General features: G+C 35.4%; 1 protein-coding gene and 1 pseudogene across 3 annotated transcripts in view; one reads left to right on the forward strand and one right to left on the reverse strand.

The window, feature by feature from the left end:
- LOC145243486 (long-chain-fatty-acid--CoA ligase 5-like) overlaps positions 1-17,214 on the forward strand; it is a 174,500-nt gene that overhangs the window by 59,053 nt on the left and 98,233 nt on the right. For all 3 annotated transcript variants that reach the window (XM_080106429.1, XM_080106427.1, XM_080106428.1), the window contains exon 3: positions 11,709-11,820. In XM_080106429.1, the coding sequence (XP_079962555.1) occupies positions 11,709-11,820 (112 nt within the window). The remainder of the gene's footprint in view (positions 1-11,708; positions 11,821-17,214) is intronic.
- Positions 142-258, reverse strand: LOC145244237 (5S ribosomal RNA; annotated as a pseudogene).

The raw sequence follows: 17,214 nt of genomic DNA on the forward strand, positions 1-17,214 counted from the left end.
TGTAAGGGTGCCTGCGCGTGAAGTTTGTGTGGCAAGAGTTGCGCAATCTCCAACCACGCCTCTCCTGAGTCAACATTGTTGCATACCAGTGGCAAATTGAGATACAAGACGACTGGAAACAATGCCGAGATAAGCGGAGAGCACATACAGCGCCTAGAATTCCCAAATGGTCACCCATCTGGTATTAGCCAGGCTCAACGTTGCTTAACTTCAGTGATCTGACGAGAACCGGTGTGTCAACGTGATTATGCCATATATATCACCTGATTTTTTTTTTGTCTGTCTTTGAAGCGTATGGTCATACGATAGTTTTCCCACTTCTTTATGCAATATCTGCAATATCATTGAACTGAGATCTTTCAAGCTACAATGGTTGGATTATAAAAAAGTGATAAGGAGAGAGCTTGAATGTCTACTAGACACTGTAGACATTGAGATATAGTATTTAATTAGTATTTAGCTATGTTCAAATATTAGTCAGATTAGTGAACTTAAGTGTTTAAATTTTTCTAGCATGCTATGAAAGTGGTTTTCCTTATCTTTTGTTTTAATGTTTGGCGCTTCCATAGAACTGACACGAGATTTTCACATGAAAACAATGGTATCTCGTATTCCTCGTATTTTTAAGATAATTACATCCAAAAAGTATGAAAATCGATAAGATAGAAATTTTTTTATTAAAGAAAATAAAAAATAGAATTTGATGAAAACGATCGTAAAGCACAGGAGAGTTCAACAGGGAGGTAATTTTTCGTTCGAATTAAACTAAGATGGCAGCAATTTTTTACCTGCTAACACAATTAAAGTTTTTTTTTTTTTTAATAATAATTCAGTAATATTCGGGTAATTTCGACTGCATAATTTGGAAACTACCATTGTAACTTATTAGAATTGACAAAAAAATAAATCAGTTGAAAACTCCATTTATTGACTACAAGATCTCGTCTTAATAATGTTTTTTTTTAACATGCTGGAAAGATTTTTCTTTGGGGTATAATCACATTGACACACAGGTTCCTGTTAGATCACCAAAGTTAAGCGACATTGAAACTGTACTAAGAATATACTAAAATGTTGAGACTGTTTGGGAATACCAAGTGCTGTATGTGTTCTCCGTTTATCTCAACAATTGCATGTGCAATCCCCCTGACAGAAGATATTCATTGTCAAAAATGAATGAAGGCTCCGTAATTTTTTTGATCCCCTGATCGATAACAAATCCGGTCAACTTGAGACTCCCTTATAAAATAAGGATCAAGGGTGAGTGGAGTAATTTTAGTGGATCCCTCCTCCTACATCTTAGTCTGGTAGCCAATGAAAAGGGAACTTTTGCGTTGCTCTCAACTATGGTCAACCACTTTATTTTTTCCTTTACATGTATTTCTAGACATGTTTATTAATTTTGTCTGTATTGTGACAACATAGATGCAACTAACCAGGGAAGAAAAATAAGCTTACAAACGTGAACTTGTCTACTATTTGCAATAAAGTCTTCAAGTCATATTTTTGGTCCACCGACAAAGGAGAAATCGGACATAATAATTCACTCTCATTCGTCCGTTCGTTTGTTCACACTTTTATTAATAATCACGCGTTGGATTTTTTTTTTAAAGTTTGAACAAACTTTAGTCATGGTAAAAGTAAATTTTTGCCAGAACAGATTTTTCGAAATAACTCTGGTTGCCCCCCTAGGAGGCGTTATAGGGGTAAAATTACCCCTAAATCATTCATCCATTCATTTATTCATACTTTTCTCAATAACTATACCTTGTATTTTTTTTAAAAAAATTTGCACAAATATTAGTTATGGTGGAAGTAAATTTTTCACTAGTGGAGGGGAACCCCGCATACTCAGTTTGTTTAAAACATAATAAAAACAATGTTGTAGAAAAGATGAAAGAAAACGCATCAGTGCAAAGAATAAAAATTGAGACACAATAAAAGGTTAAATGCCGATTAGACTGCAATAAGGTATTGGATATATAGGATATCAAATATCTAAAGACATATCACACGATTTTTTTTTGTCTGTCTTTAAAGCGTATGGTCATACGATAGTTTTCCCACTTCTTTATGCAATATCTGCAATATCATTGAACTGAGATCTTTCAAGCTACAATGGTTGGATTATAAAAAAGTGATAAGGAGAGAGCTTGAATGTCTACTAGACACTGTATTCGGCTTTCTAAGGTCTCTCTGTACAACATGGTATGAGGATGACTTCCATCTTCTTTCCTCTTTCAAATCACAAAATTTCTTTTGAAGCATGAATGTGAGTCAACTGTGTCCAATGTTTGTTTAAAGGTCCATCATCTTCCTCATCATTCATCATCCATTTTGTTCTCTTCTCAGGAGTCTGGCGTTTTTTGGTAGCCCGCAACCTCACTCTCCATGCTTGGCAATCTTGACAATTGATTTTGTTCAAATTCCACTGTTTAAGATTCTTGTTGCATTCAATGTTTTTTGTTGTTTTTTTTTCCTTTTTTTTTTTATTAATCCAATAGGGGATGCCCTTTTCTCGTCCCTGCAACCTTTTCCACAAAGAAGAGACGTTGCAAGCCTGTCTCTGCTTTATCACCATTTTCATGGCAAGTGCTCAACTGAGCTTCAATCTATGGTCCTCCCTTGCCAAACTTTCACGAAAAACACTCGTCTAGCCAAAACCACTATCAATAATTTCTCACACTCTCTATCTGTGCCTAAAGCGAAACATAGATTCCATGAACAAAGCTTCTTTCTTAGAACTGCACGCCTGTGCAACTCTCTTCCGATTGCCTACACTCCAGCTGACTACAATCTGATTGTCTTCAAGTCCTACGTAAACAAGTTCTTGATGAACCGTCCCCCTAAATAATCCAATTTACAAAATTCCCAATACTTATGATTACTACGCTATAATAACATTGACTAATGCATACTCATTAACCCTTATCATCGAGTGCCCTTCGGGCCTTGATAAATGGTGATTCCTGTGTTAAAAAAAACAAGAAAACACTTTCCTCTGACCTTCTATCTCAAAATCTCTGCATTTTCTTGTCCAAAAGTCGCTCCTCTCAACATGACCAAACCAACATAGTTGATTGATCCTCAGAAGTTTCTCAAGCATTATCAAGCATATTCAACTTTGCCAACAGGGTATCAGAGCTGACATGTCGACAGCAAAATGCAAAATAAGTATCTCCAGAATTTGAGATTTGAATACAATCGGTTCCCTTCCCAAATCGATCTAGTCTGTCTCCACAATTGTAATGGAAAATGACAAGATGAGATAGGATGACCGCTGTCCATGCTAAAAGAAGAGTGTTGTTGCTTTTGGATGCTATCTGTGGTGACACATTCCTGGCTGGGAGGCAATGATGGCTAAGTGGTTTATGACACAGATTGACAACCTGGGTGTACAACACTTGATTCAAGTTGTTTCCAAAGAAACACTTTCACTTAAGAATGTTGGCAACCTTCACATATGTATGTCGACAGCAAAATGCAAAATAAGTATCTCCAGAATTTGAGATTTGAATACAATCGGTTCCCTTCCCAAAATCGAAATAGTCTGTCTCCACTACTGTAATCCCGAAAGCAGCTGCAAAAATAAATAAATAAATAAATAAATATATATGAATTTTAAATTTGATTGAAATAGAAAACAAAATCATTTAAACCGTGTGAAATTTTTTAACTTTCCTTTGGATGATTCTGGCATGTTTAAAGCATTAGTTGTGTGAAATAGAGTAACTTTTGGTAGCATATCTTAATGGCAATGCTGTAAGGTAACGCAATCACCATGTTTGTTGCTGGCAAAGGAGTGTACTCCCCCCCCCCCTCGCTCTCTCTTAAAAAAAAATATTTTATACTTCAACATGTGCTGAGGATCAACAACAACATTGTCATAAAACTTATCTTGCCATTCGAAGTCGCAGGGAAGCAATCGAAAAAAAAAAAGCAGACGAGATGGGAAAACATCCTGTACAAAGGTCTCTATAAACGTAGCCTTCACCCGGACCAAGCCTGTGATCGTGTCAAGTGAGGATAAAAGTCCATTATTACGAATGATTGGATTAGAGTAGTAAGGGCTTGTGTAGCACCATCCACACTTTTTGGAACAATTGATTAACTCATTCGGTGCAATTAATTGCCACAGAACGGGCAGACAACAGCCCTCAGATTTGAATTCAGAGTTTCCCTCTCGTAGATGCATACCTTAACAAAGGCTAAAGGATACATCTCTCCCAGTAGTCAAAACGCGCCCCCAGGCACCAAGGTGGGAATTTCTAAATATATATTTCTTTTTTTCTCGCCGGTTGTTTGGAAAATTATGTGTGAGTTTGTTAATATTATTGTCATGTGCTACAGAAGAATCAGTCTAAAACAAACTTTATTTAAAAAAAAAAAAATCCAAACGTCTTTAAATCGTTTTCAGTTGGACTGTTTTCTCGTTGGTTCGTACGTTGATTTGTTTGTTTATATTATTGTCATGTGCTACAGAAGAATGAGTCTGAAGCAAACTTTATTTACCCCCCCCAAAAAAAAACAAGCGTCTTTAAATCGTTTTCAGTTGGACTGTTTTCTCGTCAGTTGTTTGGAAAATTATGTGCGAGTTTGTTTATATTATTGTCATGTGCTACAGAAGAATGAGTCTAAAACAAACTTTATTTAAAAAAAAAAAATCCAAACGTCTTTAAATCGTTTTCAGTTGGACTGTTTTCTCGTTGGTTCGTACGTTGATTTGTTTGGAAAATTATGTGCTGATCACTTAATATTTATGACTTTTGGACTATTTATTCATGTGTATTTTGCATGTATATGTGTGTGTACGTATGTGTGTATATGTGTGTATATGCGTATATGTGTGCCTCTATGTGATTATGTTTGTATGTGTGTGCACAAGCATACGTATGTTGGCGTACATTTGTATGTACGCACGTGTTTATTTCCATGTGTATGCAGGGTGGAGGGGGCTCCTGTAAGCCGTGGTGAAGGCAACCCCTCTAGGAGAAGCAAAACTCTTAGTTAAAAAACATAAAGCGGGAGACCAGTACCCGCATTAAGCTGGTCTGCAGTTTGACTTGTTGCTGGCTATCTTGCTCTTGCTTGTTGCTGGATGTCAACATTTTGAACCGAGAGAGAGATTTAGCTGTCGTACAAAGCTAAAACTCTGTAACACCATCAGGTATAGATACTCCCTCAGGCATTTGTCTATATAAAAAAAAAATGGTCCTATTGCTATGGAAAAGTTGTGACACGTGTAGGTCTGAAATGCTGGAAGCATGTAATAATTGATCTGCCATCATTATATGTATCTATGTATAGGTGTATGTATGTTTATGTACATGTGTATGTATATATGTATGTGTATATATGTTTGTGTGTGTGTGTATGTATGTATGTGCATGTATGTATATAGGCGTGTGTATATGTATTTATGCATGTGTGTATGTATGTAGATGTATGCATGTGTATGTATGCATATATATGTGTATGTACGTATGAGCATGTACGTATATGTTTATGAGTGCATATTTATGGTGACCCGAATATGAGGCAGGTAGTACTGGGTTACATGGTACCAGTAGCATATGACATTACCTGACCTGACATGAATATATGACATATATATATATATATATATATATATATATATATATAATCTTCAAGTACGTCTGATTGAACACGACAAAGTTATTCTTTGTTGCAATCTTTTTGGATATCTTTTCCATTTGCCAAGCGGTCTTTTTAATTTCAAGAGGCAAGTTATATAAAATGGCGCTCAAAAGTTGTTGTTTGGCCATATTCTTCTCAAGCGCTTTCTATCGGTGCATCCGATTATTATCAGGAGCTTTCACGACTATATTCTTTTTCATCATTTCTGACGGAGGGTGTATACTACTACTACTACTACTAATAATAATAATAATAATAATAATAATAACGAGATTTTCAGGCATCCTGCACATAGACTTCACTCGTGATTGTGAGGACAAAAATCCATCGGTCTGAACCTCGCCGTAACTCTGGATTTACGCATAAGAAGAAGAAACTCTTCTGTCCATTGTTTGCATGCAAATATTTTTTAAGTCACTAGATCCCGAAAGCAGCTGCAATTTGAAAGAAATTATCGAGTAAATTCTTTAAATGTTTCACTGATAGTCATTGATATGCCCTACTTTGTTAACAGTATTATTTTCTGAAAAACAATCTGTTTTCTTTTGTCGATGTCATTTTTCGTCTGTCATATGATATACGTCAATGAATTCGAACTGACACGATGGATTATGAATGGCATAGTGTAGGTTTTTATTACATTAAAATAAAATTCTTTGTAGAAAATTAACATCGCCACTCGTGATGGGGATGTCCAGGTGACTGAGTTTTTTTGTGAATTTAATATTCCCATGAAACTTTCTTCTTGAGTGGAATCCGGTTCAACCTGCCTAAGATGATTGCCACTTTAGTACAATCACCACATAGATTTACCTTCAAAATCAATACCAATATATACTTGTCATAAACTGCTCCATAAGTAATGAAACCCTAACCCTAATCTAGGTCATACCATTGATTGTTTCTCATTTTTTTGGCTTGCAATCTTTCTACATAATTAACCTCTATCCTTTAGTGGCTTTTGATCTTGATAACTGGTGCCCCAAATATATATATATATATATATATCTATATATATATATATATATGAAATAAAAATTACAATTAAGTTTAGCAAGATAATCCAAGATGGCAAATCTAAAGTATATTATAAATATTAAAGAGTTAATATTTATAAAGTAATCTAATCTCAACCAGATGTAAAAGCCCGATAAAACCAAATAAGAAATAGAGCTTATAATAAGAGCAAGTAGTTAATAAAACATGTTAAGAAACACTGTGAAAAAGAGTTAAAAACATATTTAATTTTAAAAAGGAAGCACAAAATCAGTGGATAGTCCTTAATCCGCGGAGTTTCGAAGAAAACTTTCGTTCTCATCAGAGGGTAGAGATTAGCAAAATGCGGGATTTTGTGCTTGTTCTTATATATATATATATATATATATATATATATATATATATATATATATATATATATATATATATATATAATAAATGAATGACAAGTCTATATTCCAAATTTCATTATGTGTACGATCTTACAATTTATTCCTTTAATTCAGTTGTCACTTACAATTCTTGACAGTGTATATATATATATATATATATATATATATATATATATATATATACATATATATATATATATATATATATATATATATATATATACACACTGTCAAGTATTAAGTGTCAACTTATATAGTTAGGAAAATATAGGGTCCTGGGTATGGCCTTAAACTATATCCGATGGTGAGGCCCTAGCTTGCAGGCTTTGGGGAGTGTGGTGGAGCTACCTTTTAATTGCCATTGCTCCCAGGTCCACTCTGACCCGGAGTGGCAGTACCTGTTAGGGTCCTAACTATGAGTTAAATAGAAACCGACTTGAATAAACACAACTATACTCTATTAAAAAATTTTTTTTTCTAAATCACTGTATTCTGCATTAAATAACCTAAAAAGGGTTGATATGCCATAAAACAAAAACAACCAACCAACAATAGAAAAATATATGGCAATTAAGCTATACAGAATCTTCTGCATTTCATCCCTGCAGGGGATCATCAGGCTACAATGCATGCATTTCGTGTAACTTTGTATAGTTTAATTGCCATATATTTTCATAACTTACTACATAACTCTACTCACACATTGAGCACTGTTGAAGTAAATACTGAAAATTGATACATATATTATAAGATTTTATGTAAATACATGAACTAATTATATATATATATAATTAGTTATATATATAGATAATTTAATCTTAACCGAATAAAAACGCTCAAGGTGGTTTTCAGTTGGTTTTTGTATTGTTGTTGTAGGCGGCCGATGGCTCTTTTTCCTGCGGTTAACTCTGAGTATAGTATTTGTCAAGCCGATGGCTCTTTTTCCTGCGGTTAACTCTGAGTATAGTATTTGTCAAGGGAGCCTGTTTTCATCCATTCTAAGGATGTTCCCAACCAACGGATCCTATGCCTCACGATGGTGGTCTCAATACTGCAGCTGTTTGCTCTCTCAAGGACGCTTGAGTTGGTTACGTAGCCATACCATTTAATTTTCAGTATATCTCGAAAATTTTGCTAGTGAAATTTTTCTAGTTTGAGATCACACTGGTAAACGACCAAGTTTCACACCAATAAAACCGCATAGGGATCAAAATCGCGTTGTATACCATGAGTCTTCATTTTTGAAGAGTCACTTTATTAAATTGCCGAACTCACCTTTCAATTTTATTCTCAATTGAACAATTTTCTGATATTATACTTTCGAGATATGCAAAATGATCTACAGTCCTGGTCAAAATCATAAGACCACCTAAGAAAGTAAGCGCTTACGCATATTATCGAATTTTTAATCAAACAAATGGTTGAAACCATTGTCAAAAGGGAAAATATGATGGAAAAAATTGAAATCTGCTTCATTCGAAACCTTAACCCTGATCTAATAATTATTTTTTAAAAAACAAACATTTTCACCTGGTCAAAATGATAAGACCACTGATAATTTATCTAACGAAAGGCAATTATAAATTACTAAAAAGGGTCTCAGTATTTAGTATAGCCTCTATTATTACGAATTACTTTAAAAATTCTCTTCTGCATGTTTGCGACTAAGCTTTTTATCAGTTGCGAAGGAATTTTATCCCATGTACTGAAAACTGAATCAGAAAGTTCCTTTATCGAATCATACTGGGTTCCATCTTTGAACACTTCTTTTGCCATCCATCCCCAAAGATTTTCAATGGGATTGAGGTCCGGAGAACATGCTGAATGATCTAACAATTCTATATTATTTGCAGAAAAGTATTCTCGTGTTTGTCGAGAAGTGTGTATCGCAGCATTGTCTTGCTGGAAAATCCAATTTCTTCCACACAGACGTGGACCTTCAGTCCTGATAGAAGCATTTTCAAGCATTGAAATGTACTTCAATGATGTTTGCCAGCCTTTACGGTCCCAGCTGACGAGAAAGCACCCCAGATCATTAAAGACCCTCCTCCACTATGCCGAAGAGAAAAAGTCTCTTTGGGCAAATTTTTATCATGCGTTGAAATCCATCTGGACCATCTAGATTAAACTTCTTCTCATCGGAGAAAATTACATTTTCCCACTTCTCTTCATTCCAAGTCTGGTATTTGGCGGCATATTTAAGTCGGTTAGTTTTGTGCTGTTCAAGAAGACGTGGTTTCTGCAGTCGCTTTAAATGATTGAAACCCTTCATTTTCAGATGCTTTCTGATGGTTTTAGGACTACATTCTTACATTCTGCTGCTGTTTGGCTTTTCAATCGACTTGAGCTCATACTGGAATTTTTTTTTTAAACTTCTTCTGATACATCGATCCAGTGATGGGGTTATTTTTTGGGGGTCGACCTGGACTCTTTTTGTGCCCATATTCATCTGGATTTCTTAAAAAAATTGTGATGACCATTTTGCTACGATTCACTTCGTTTGTAATGGATCTATGGGAGAGTCCACCCCTATTAAGCTCAAAGATCCTTCCTCTCTCAAACTCTGATAATGGTTTCCCTTTTGCCATTTATAATTTAGTAAGATGTTTTTTATCCACTAACAAGTTGCTTTTAGTAACATAGAAAGCTTTTCGTACTGTCAAAACTAGCCGATTTTATTAAAGTGGTCTTATCATTTTGACCAGGTGAAAATGTTTGTTTTTTAAAAAATAATTATTAGATCAGGGTTAAGGTTTCGAATGAAGCAGATTTAATTTTTTTCCATCATATTTTCCCTTTTGGCAATGGTTTCAACCATTTGTTTAATTAAAAATTCGATAATATGCGTAAACGCTTACTTTCTTAACTGGTCTTATGATTTTGACCAGGACTGTACTTGTTCAAGAGGAGTGTCATCTATGTGAATATTCATGTCTTGTAAGATGGCGTTTGGCGCTGGCTGTATTACCACTTTTGCTTTCACCGAATTATATTTCTTTTTATTCTATTTTGAGTTTTATAACTATTGGTGTTCTGTTCTTTTATTTTGTTTTTAAAGCTACAATGTAAATGTTGCTTGAATTCTTAAATACATTTTCCTTGCTAGAATTATTGCTAAATGTACTTTCAATGAATAGCCTGACGAATCCTCATGAGTATGAAATGCAAAAAATTCTGTGTAGCTTAATTGCCATATGTATTTTCATTTTTATATATAGAATGTGAACAGTAATCTGAATAATCTATTATAATATATATAAAAATGACCTTGTCCGTATATGTATGTATGCGAACCCGTCTCTACCGAACTACTCTGTCAATTTTTAGTTTACATACTTGAAACTTGATATGTAGAGGATTTGGACCAGTGGAATAAATTCGATTTAGCTTTTAGCCGATAAAATAGCTACTAAGGGGGTCAAAATTAAAATATTTGAACCTGGCATGTGTAAGTTAACTTAGTGCTCTTTGGGGTACAAAATCTAATTATGGCTAAATATAGACCAATTAACATAATGCTTGAAAAAATAAAAACTGAAAATAAAGGCTACCTAACCAGGTTTCGTTTCTCGCTCAACAGAGCTAAATCGAGGAAAATTGTGATTAAAAAAAAAAAAATTGTCATGAATATAGCAGAGGAGAAAAAAAAATTACATCGAAAGACTTAATTTAATTTCTATGTAAATTTTTTTTTCTCACGCTTATTTCTTTCTCTCCACGCCATATTCATGACAATTTTTTTTTAATCGCAATTTTCCTCAATTTAGCTCTGTTGAACAAAAAGAACGAAACTTGGTTAGCTAGCCTTTATTTTCATTTTTTATTTTTTTAAACATCATGTTAATTGGTCTATATTTAGCCATAATATATGCATATACGGTACAATAACGTTGACATATACGGCACGATCATGTTGATACATCGGTTTTCGCCAGATCACTGAAGTTAAGCAACATTAAGCCTGGCCAGTACCAGATGGGTGACCATTTGGGAAGGCAAGACGCTGTATGTACCACAAGGTAAAATACAAGGTTGAGAAACTGGCGCTGTGTATCCTTCTCTTGAGAGTAGATGGGACTCTCTTAAGCCGATGTAGGCACCCTGTCTAATGATGGCGTCACGATAAAAAAAATACCCTTGATAGTCCTGGTAAAGCATCAAGTATTCAGCTACCAACAAGATTCGAATTACACTACAAACTTGTGTAGTGAGTTCAATCTCGGCTATGGCCGCGCTGGATGGATAGAATATACATTTATACTTTTAGGTTGGTTAATTTGTACAGCTTTGATATAAATCTATTCTTAGCTCAGATGGTAATGAATAACGCTGGAGAACTAGATGTTTTGGTTTCGATTCTAGCTGATGTCACCCATGTCCTTATTTTGTTGTTACTTTTGAAACCACTACTATATATTGGTTACAATATAAAAATATATAGCATTACAATATAAAATATATATATAATAATCAATAGAGAATTGACTCTGTAATAATAGATATAAAATCTGCATGAATTAAAAAAATATCTATTTATGCTTATTTTACGACTGGGCAATGCTGGGCGGCTTGCTAGTTTAAATACAAAACTGTTTTAGTTTTTTAAACCTTCAGAACACTGGCTGATATTTTTTTTTTTCTTTCGATTTTTGTTTTCTTAAGGATGGCGTGCGGGTATCACCATACCTTCAAGATGAGAGCGAACTCATTAGTTCGTACAAAGGAAAATTCCACACAACATACGAATGTTTCCAAAATGGACTGAACATTTCTCGTAAGTTTGTTTTCTTTTCATTTTCATTTCTTGTTGAGTCATCGCCAGAAAAGTTATCATTCTATTCAATTATGGTTGATAAAAAAACAACAACAAAAACGATACGATTCAACCTCTATAATAAAATAAATATTATATTATTTAATTGGAATTCATTATTGAGATTAATATTATTTATTAATTTATTTATTGCGGACTATTATCCTCATCTTTTTTAATTGTTGTTTCACGACGTTTCAGCCAATTATTCGTCTGGAATATAAAACGTGGTGAGACAACAACAACTATGGAAGGCAGTAATTGCTGAGAATGCAGTTAGGACATTCAGAGTTCCTATCCCGTCGCAATATTCACCTGACGAAGGTCAGAGGAATAGTTGGCCGAAACTTCGTAAAACAACAACTAATAAAGATGAGGATAATAGTCTGCAATAAAGATGAAGATAAATATTGTTATTGAGAAATAAGACGAGTCAGTGGGGAGGGGGGTTCTTTATGTCCTTGCTGCTGGTTGTCATTATTAAGCATCATGCATTCATTCATTTCTGAATGAATCAGATGATTATTGTTGACATTCGTTTCCCTGATATCTTTCTAGTTAGAGTTCTTTATAGAAAGACACGTAGTCCTTCCTGTAAGTATCACGTTGCCAACATCTCTAAATGAAAGTGTTTCTTTGGAATGAACTGGATTCGAACTTGCCATACGCAGGTTGTGAGTCAGTGTTGTTAAGCACTTAACCACCATCACCCCCCCCACGGGCAAGTTGAAAGTGGAGGTACACTTTTCACATATCTGAAGGATGAGAATTGGGTTATTGGCCAGGGTGTCTGTTCGGGATGGTTTTGTGATGGTTGATCGGTATGATAACACTTGTAACGTTACACACGTTATTAACAACATACACACTCGGGACCCAACACGTTGTAGATTCACTCATAAAGGAGGCAAAAAATAGGAAAGAACTTCAACTCGCTGTTTCAGGTTTTAAGAAAACATTCTCATTCTCTCACCACACATCGGTCTATGCATATTTAAAAAAAATTTTTTTACATAGGCATCACCATTTATCAAGGCCCAGAGATCACTCGAGGATAAGGGTTAAGAGTATACAGCAGTCAATTGAACAATACAGCAATTGTTAGTAATAGAAATTCAGTAAATTTGTTGACCTAAGTGGAACGGCTCATCAAGAACTTGTTTATGTTGGATTTGAAGACAATCAGATTGAAGTCAGCTGGAAAGCAAGAGAACGGAAGACAGTTCTACAGGCGTGCAGTTCTAAGAAAGAAGCTTTTTTCATGGAATCTACGTTTAGGTCTAGGCACAGATAAAGAGTAGGGGGAATTATTGATAGTGTTTTCAGCTAGACAAGTGTTTCTTGTGAAAGTTTGGCGAGGGGGGACTATAGATTGAAGCTCAGTCGAGCACTTGCCATTAAAATAACGATAAAGCAGAGGCAAACTCGCAACATCTCTTCTGTGAGATAGAGGTTGCAGAGAAGAGAAAAGGACATCTCCTACGAGGCTACGAAGTCTATTTTGAACTCTATCAAGGTAGGATAAGTCCTTTCTAGCAGTTCCTGCCCAAATGTGGCAACAGTACTCCATCCTTGGATGTACCTGGCTCTTATATAGATAGAGAATTGCATCAGCAATGAGATATCCACTGGATCGATAGAAGAATCCAACCATTTTTCCAGCGGCCTTGGCAACAGATTTAATGTATGTGTTCCATTTCAGATCGGGAGTAAATGTCAAGCCCAGAAGCTTGTCAAAACAGACCTCCCGAAGGCGAGAGCCATTCATTTCAATTGATGCCAGATGTGGATCAGAATGTTAATGATGTAAAGATAAAAGCTTGGTTTTAGATGCATTAAAAGTAACAAGCCACCTCTTTCTCCATTGTACCACTTGCTACAAATCAGAGGAGAGAGAATCAGAGAGAACTTGGTCATTTACGGTCTTAGATGTGCTACCATAGGTAGTTGTGTCATCAGCATAAATGTCTACGTCTGATGTAAGGATGTGATTTGGAAGATCATTGATGTAAATCAGGAAGTGAGTTGGGCCCAGGATGTAATACTGAGGGACTCCAGCATTAATACTGTGAGCTTCTGATTTCTGCCCATCAACTACTACTCTTATGAACCTATCAGAGAGAAATGATTTAATAATTGAGAAGACATTTCCAGCTATACCATAGCTGGAGATCTTGTGAAGTAAACCTTTATGCCATACCCTATCAAAGGCCTTTGATATGTCAAGAGCAATTGCCCTAGAAAGGTTGCCTCTGTCGAGCGATTCACTAATCCTATGAGATATAACTGTAAGCACATCTGCTGTAGATCTAGCAGAATGGAAACCATATTGTGTGTCACTAAGAAGGTTATTTTTGTTGAGATGGTTGATTACTTCTCTATTTAACACAGATTCCAGCAACTTACTCATGACGCACATGAGACTTATTGATCTGTACTGAGAGGGAGATGAGATTTTCCAGGGTGATGGGAAGCAATTCTCCTCAAGACAACGTTTAAGCAGTTTTGTAAGTATGGGCGCTAGTTCTGGTTGAAGTTTTTTGAGAACTATAATTCGAATACCGTCAGGGCCGGTTGCTTTACTGGAATCAAGGTTCTTGATTAGGTTGGCAACATCACGAACATATATTTGTATATCACATAGTGTGTTTTCTGATATAGGAGGAAATATTGGGGGTTGGCAGCGTTGGTCGCAAAGGGTAGAATTAGCTGCAAAGTTCTTGGCAAAGAGTTTGGATTTGTCTGATGCTGACGAGATTACCTCAGGTCCATTGATGATAGTTGGGATAAAGCACCTGCTTCTGTTCAGGATTCTGTTTGCTATTTGCCAAAACTGGTGGGAACAAAGCCGCTGCTCAGCTACTTTGGACTTGATGGACTGGGCATACAACTCTCTTGCATTCTTTATTACTTTCTTACAATGGTTGCTGGCAGTACCGAAAGCGGCTTTATTCTCAATACATCTATTACGTTAGAAGCAATGGAAAAAGTGATTTCTGTGCGCAGTGGCAGCAGCACATTCTGGAGAGAACCATGGCTGGCTGTTAGGTATTTGCTGGAATTTTTTCGAGGGTATAAAACGGTCTATACCTACAATTAACCATTCTGTAAGATCTGATACTATAGAGGACACATCCTTTTTAAACATGGAATGCAAAGGTAGATCTGATATAAATGTATGGAAGCTATCTCAGTCAGCCATAGTGTATCGATATACTGTACAATGGAGAGGTACGTCTGAGGACCTGTTACATTTCATTTTTATCTTAATTGATACAACAGAGTGCTCAGAAGATCCAAGAGGAGACAGAATGGAAACTGAACATAGTTCAGGGCAAGTTATGAGAAAAAAGTCCAGAAGACTCGCATACTGGCCGTCAGTATTGGGCGCACAGGTGGGTTCGTGAACAATCTGAGTGAGGTTATAAGCAATGGAGAAATCATGACAGAACCTTCCCTTATCATCGGTCTTGTTTGAGTGAGTTAACCATTCCACATTGTGAACATTGAAATCTCCACATACGTGAATGTTAGCTGAAGGATAAGCAGATAGGACGTGGTCAATTTTCTCAGATATACTTTTAAAGATAGTAACTCCACTGTTGTGGGGCCGATAGAGAGTAAATATAAACGCAGTAGTTTGAGCAAGTGCAACCCGGAAGCACATATAGGGTAAGTTAGGATCTTCTCTGGAGATATCCCTACCACATGGAAAGCCATTTTTAATATAGCTACATATTCCATGCCCATGGCGATCTTGGGGTTCGTATTTGGAGGTTAAGTTAGAGTATCATGCATGTGTTCTTTTTATAGTGTTTTTTTTTCCTTACTATGACGTCACTTCGCACATGGCTCTGCATTTGTATACAGTCACCATCCGCCTTCTGTTACACTCTCCCACTCCATACTTTCTGCTCACTCAATCTAGAGCCAGTATTTGAGGTCTGAGAAGATTATGACTGTCCAAGAATTTGGATCTGGAGGACTACATCTTTCAGTAAGTTTGCAGATAACCTCCTATGTGTTTTGGGCATCACTAAAGAGTGCCTCACTACAACAAAAAAAAGCAGGATTTATATTTTTTTATCAAGGTTTGATGCTTTCTAGAGTCCTTTGCCACCTTTTGCATAGAGCTGTAAATATAGAGCTGAATACTGAACGTACACTACCCTTCATATTATTTGGACTAATGTTCTCATCTTAAGTGTCATTTTCACAACGCTTCAGTCGATGTAACCTCCGACCTTCTTGAGGTTTATCTTATAAAACACGGGTATGTTTCTGTCGAACTTGGAAAATTGGACGGAATTTAGAATGGAACCCTTTTTTTACTTCATCAGAGTAGCATGCTCTCGTTCCATAGATAGCAGTCCTAAGTAATTGCAATTGTATTTTTCGACCTTCAAGAGAATATCACTTTTACAATTGATTTTTCTAAGTACTCTAACCACTGTAAAATGAACTCTGATTATGAAAGTATGATAGGCTATGAAAAGGAAGGTTGTAAATAGATAGCTTCGAATTTGGGGGTATCAAAACCAAAGCAAAATATGATGAAAGTAAAAATAAAATAGATAAACCCCATAATTTATTATACCATACCTGTTCACACTGAAACACTTATCACAATCTTCTTGCGAACAGTTCTATTACAGATTTTGGGAGCCTTAAACCAATTTTATTTCTACTTTATCATTTATCACTAATTATTATTGCTAATTATATATATATATATATATATATATATATATATATATATATATATATATATATATATATATACTAGCAAAAGTACCCGTCGTTGACTGGGTTCAAAAACAGCCTACAGAAAATTGGATTCTGATTTATGAAAGTATGATAGGTTATGAAAAGGAAGGGTTGTAAAGAGATAGCTTCGAATTTGGGGGTATCAAAACCAAAGCAAAATATGATGAAAGTAAAAATAAAATAGATAAACCCCATAATTTATTATGCCATACATGTTCACAATGAAACACTTATCACAATATTCTGTGGATCTATATTAAAAAAACCTTGTTAAACTTTGTGACATATTTCCAATCTATGGAGGTCAGGCGCGAACGGACACCCAATAATTTTATTATACCATATTTCTTCAAACTGAAACATAATTATCAAAGTATACTTACGCAGATAGATATGAAAAGTCTTTATTAAAGTTTGTGCCTATTTCCATTCTATGTAGGCCAGGCACGAACGCAGACCCCACAATTTTAATGAACCACCGTTCTGCCAGATCAAACATACCCATTCCTGTGTCTCGATACATTTTCTATCATTATATATAATCAGTTTTTTAAAATAGTCAACCATATAGGAGCCTATTCGTGACCA

The sequence above is a fragment of the Euprymna scolopes genome, chromosome 22, assembly GCF_053919585.1.
Source record: "Euprymna scolopes isolate OS-2025 chromosome 22, ASM5391958v1, whole genome shotgun sequence".
Lineage (NCBI taxonomy): Eukaryota > Metazoa > Mollusca > Cephalopoda > Sepiida > Sepiolidae > Euprymna > Euprymna scolopes.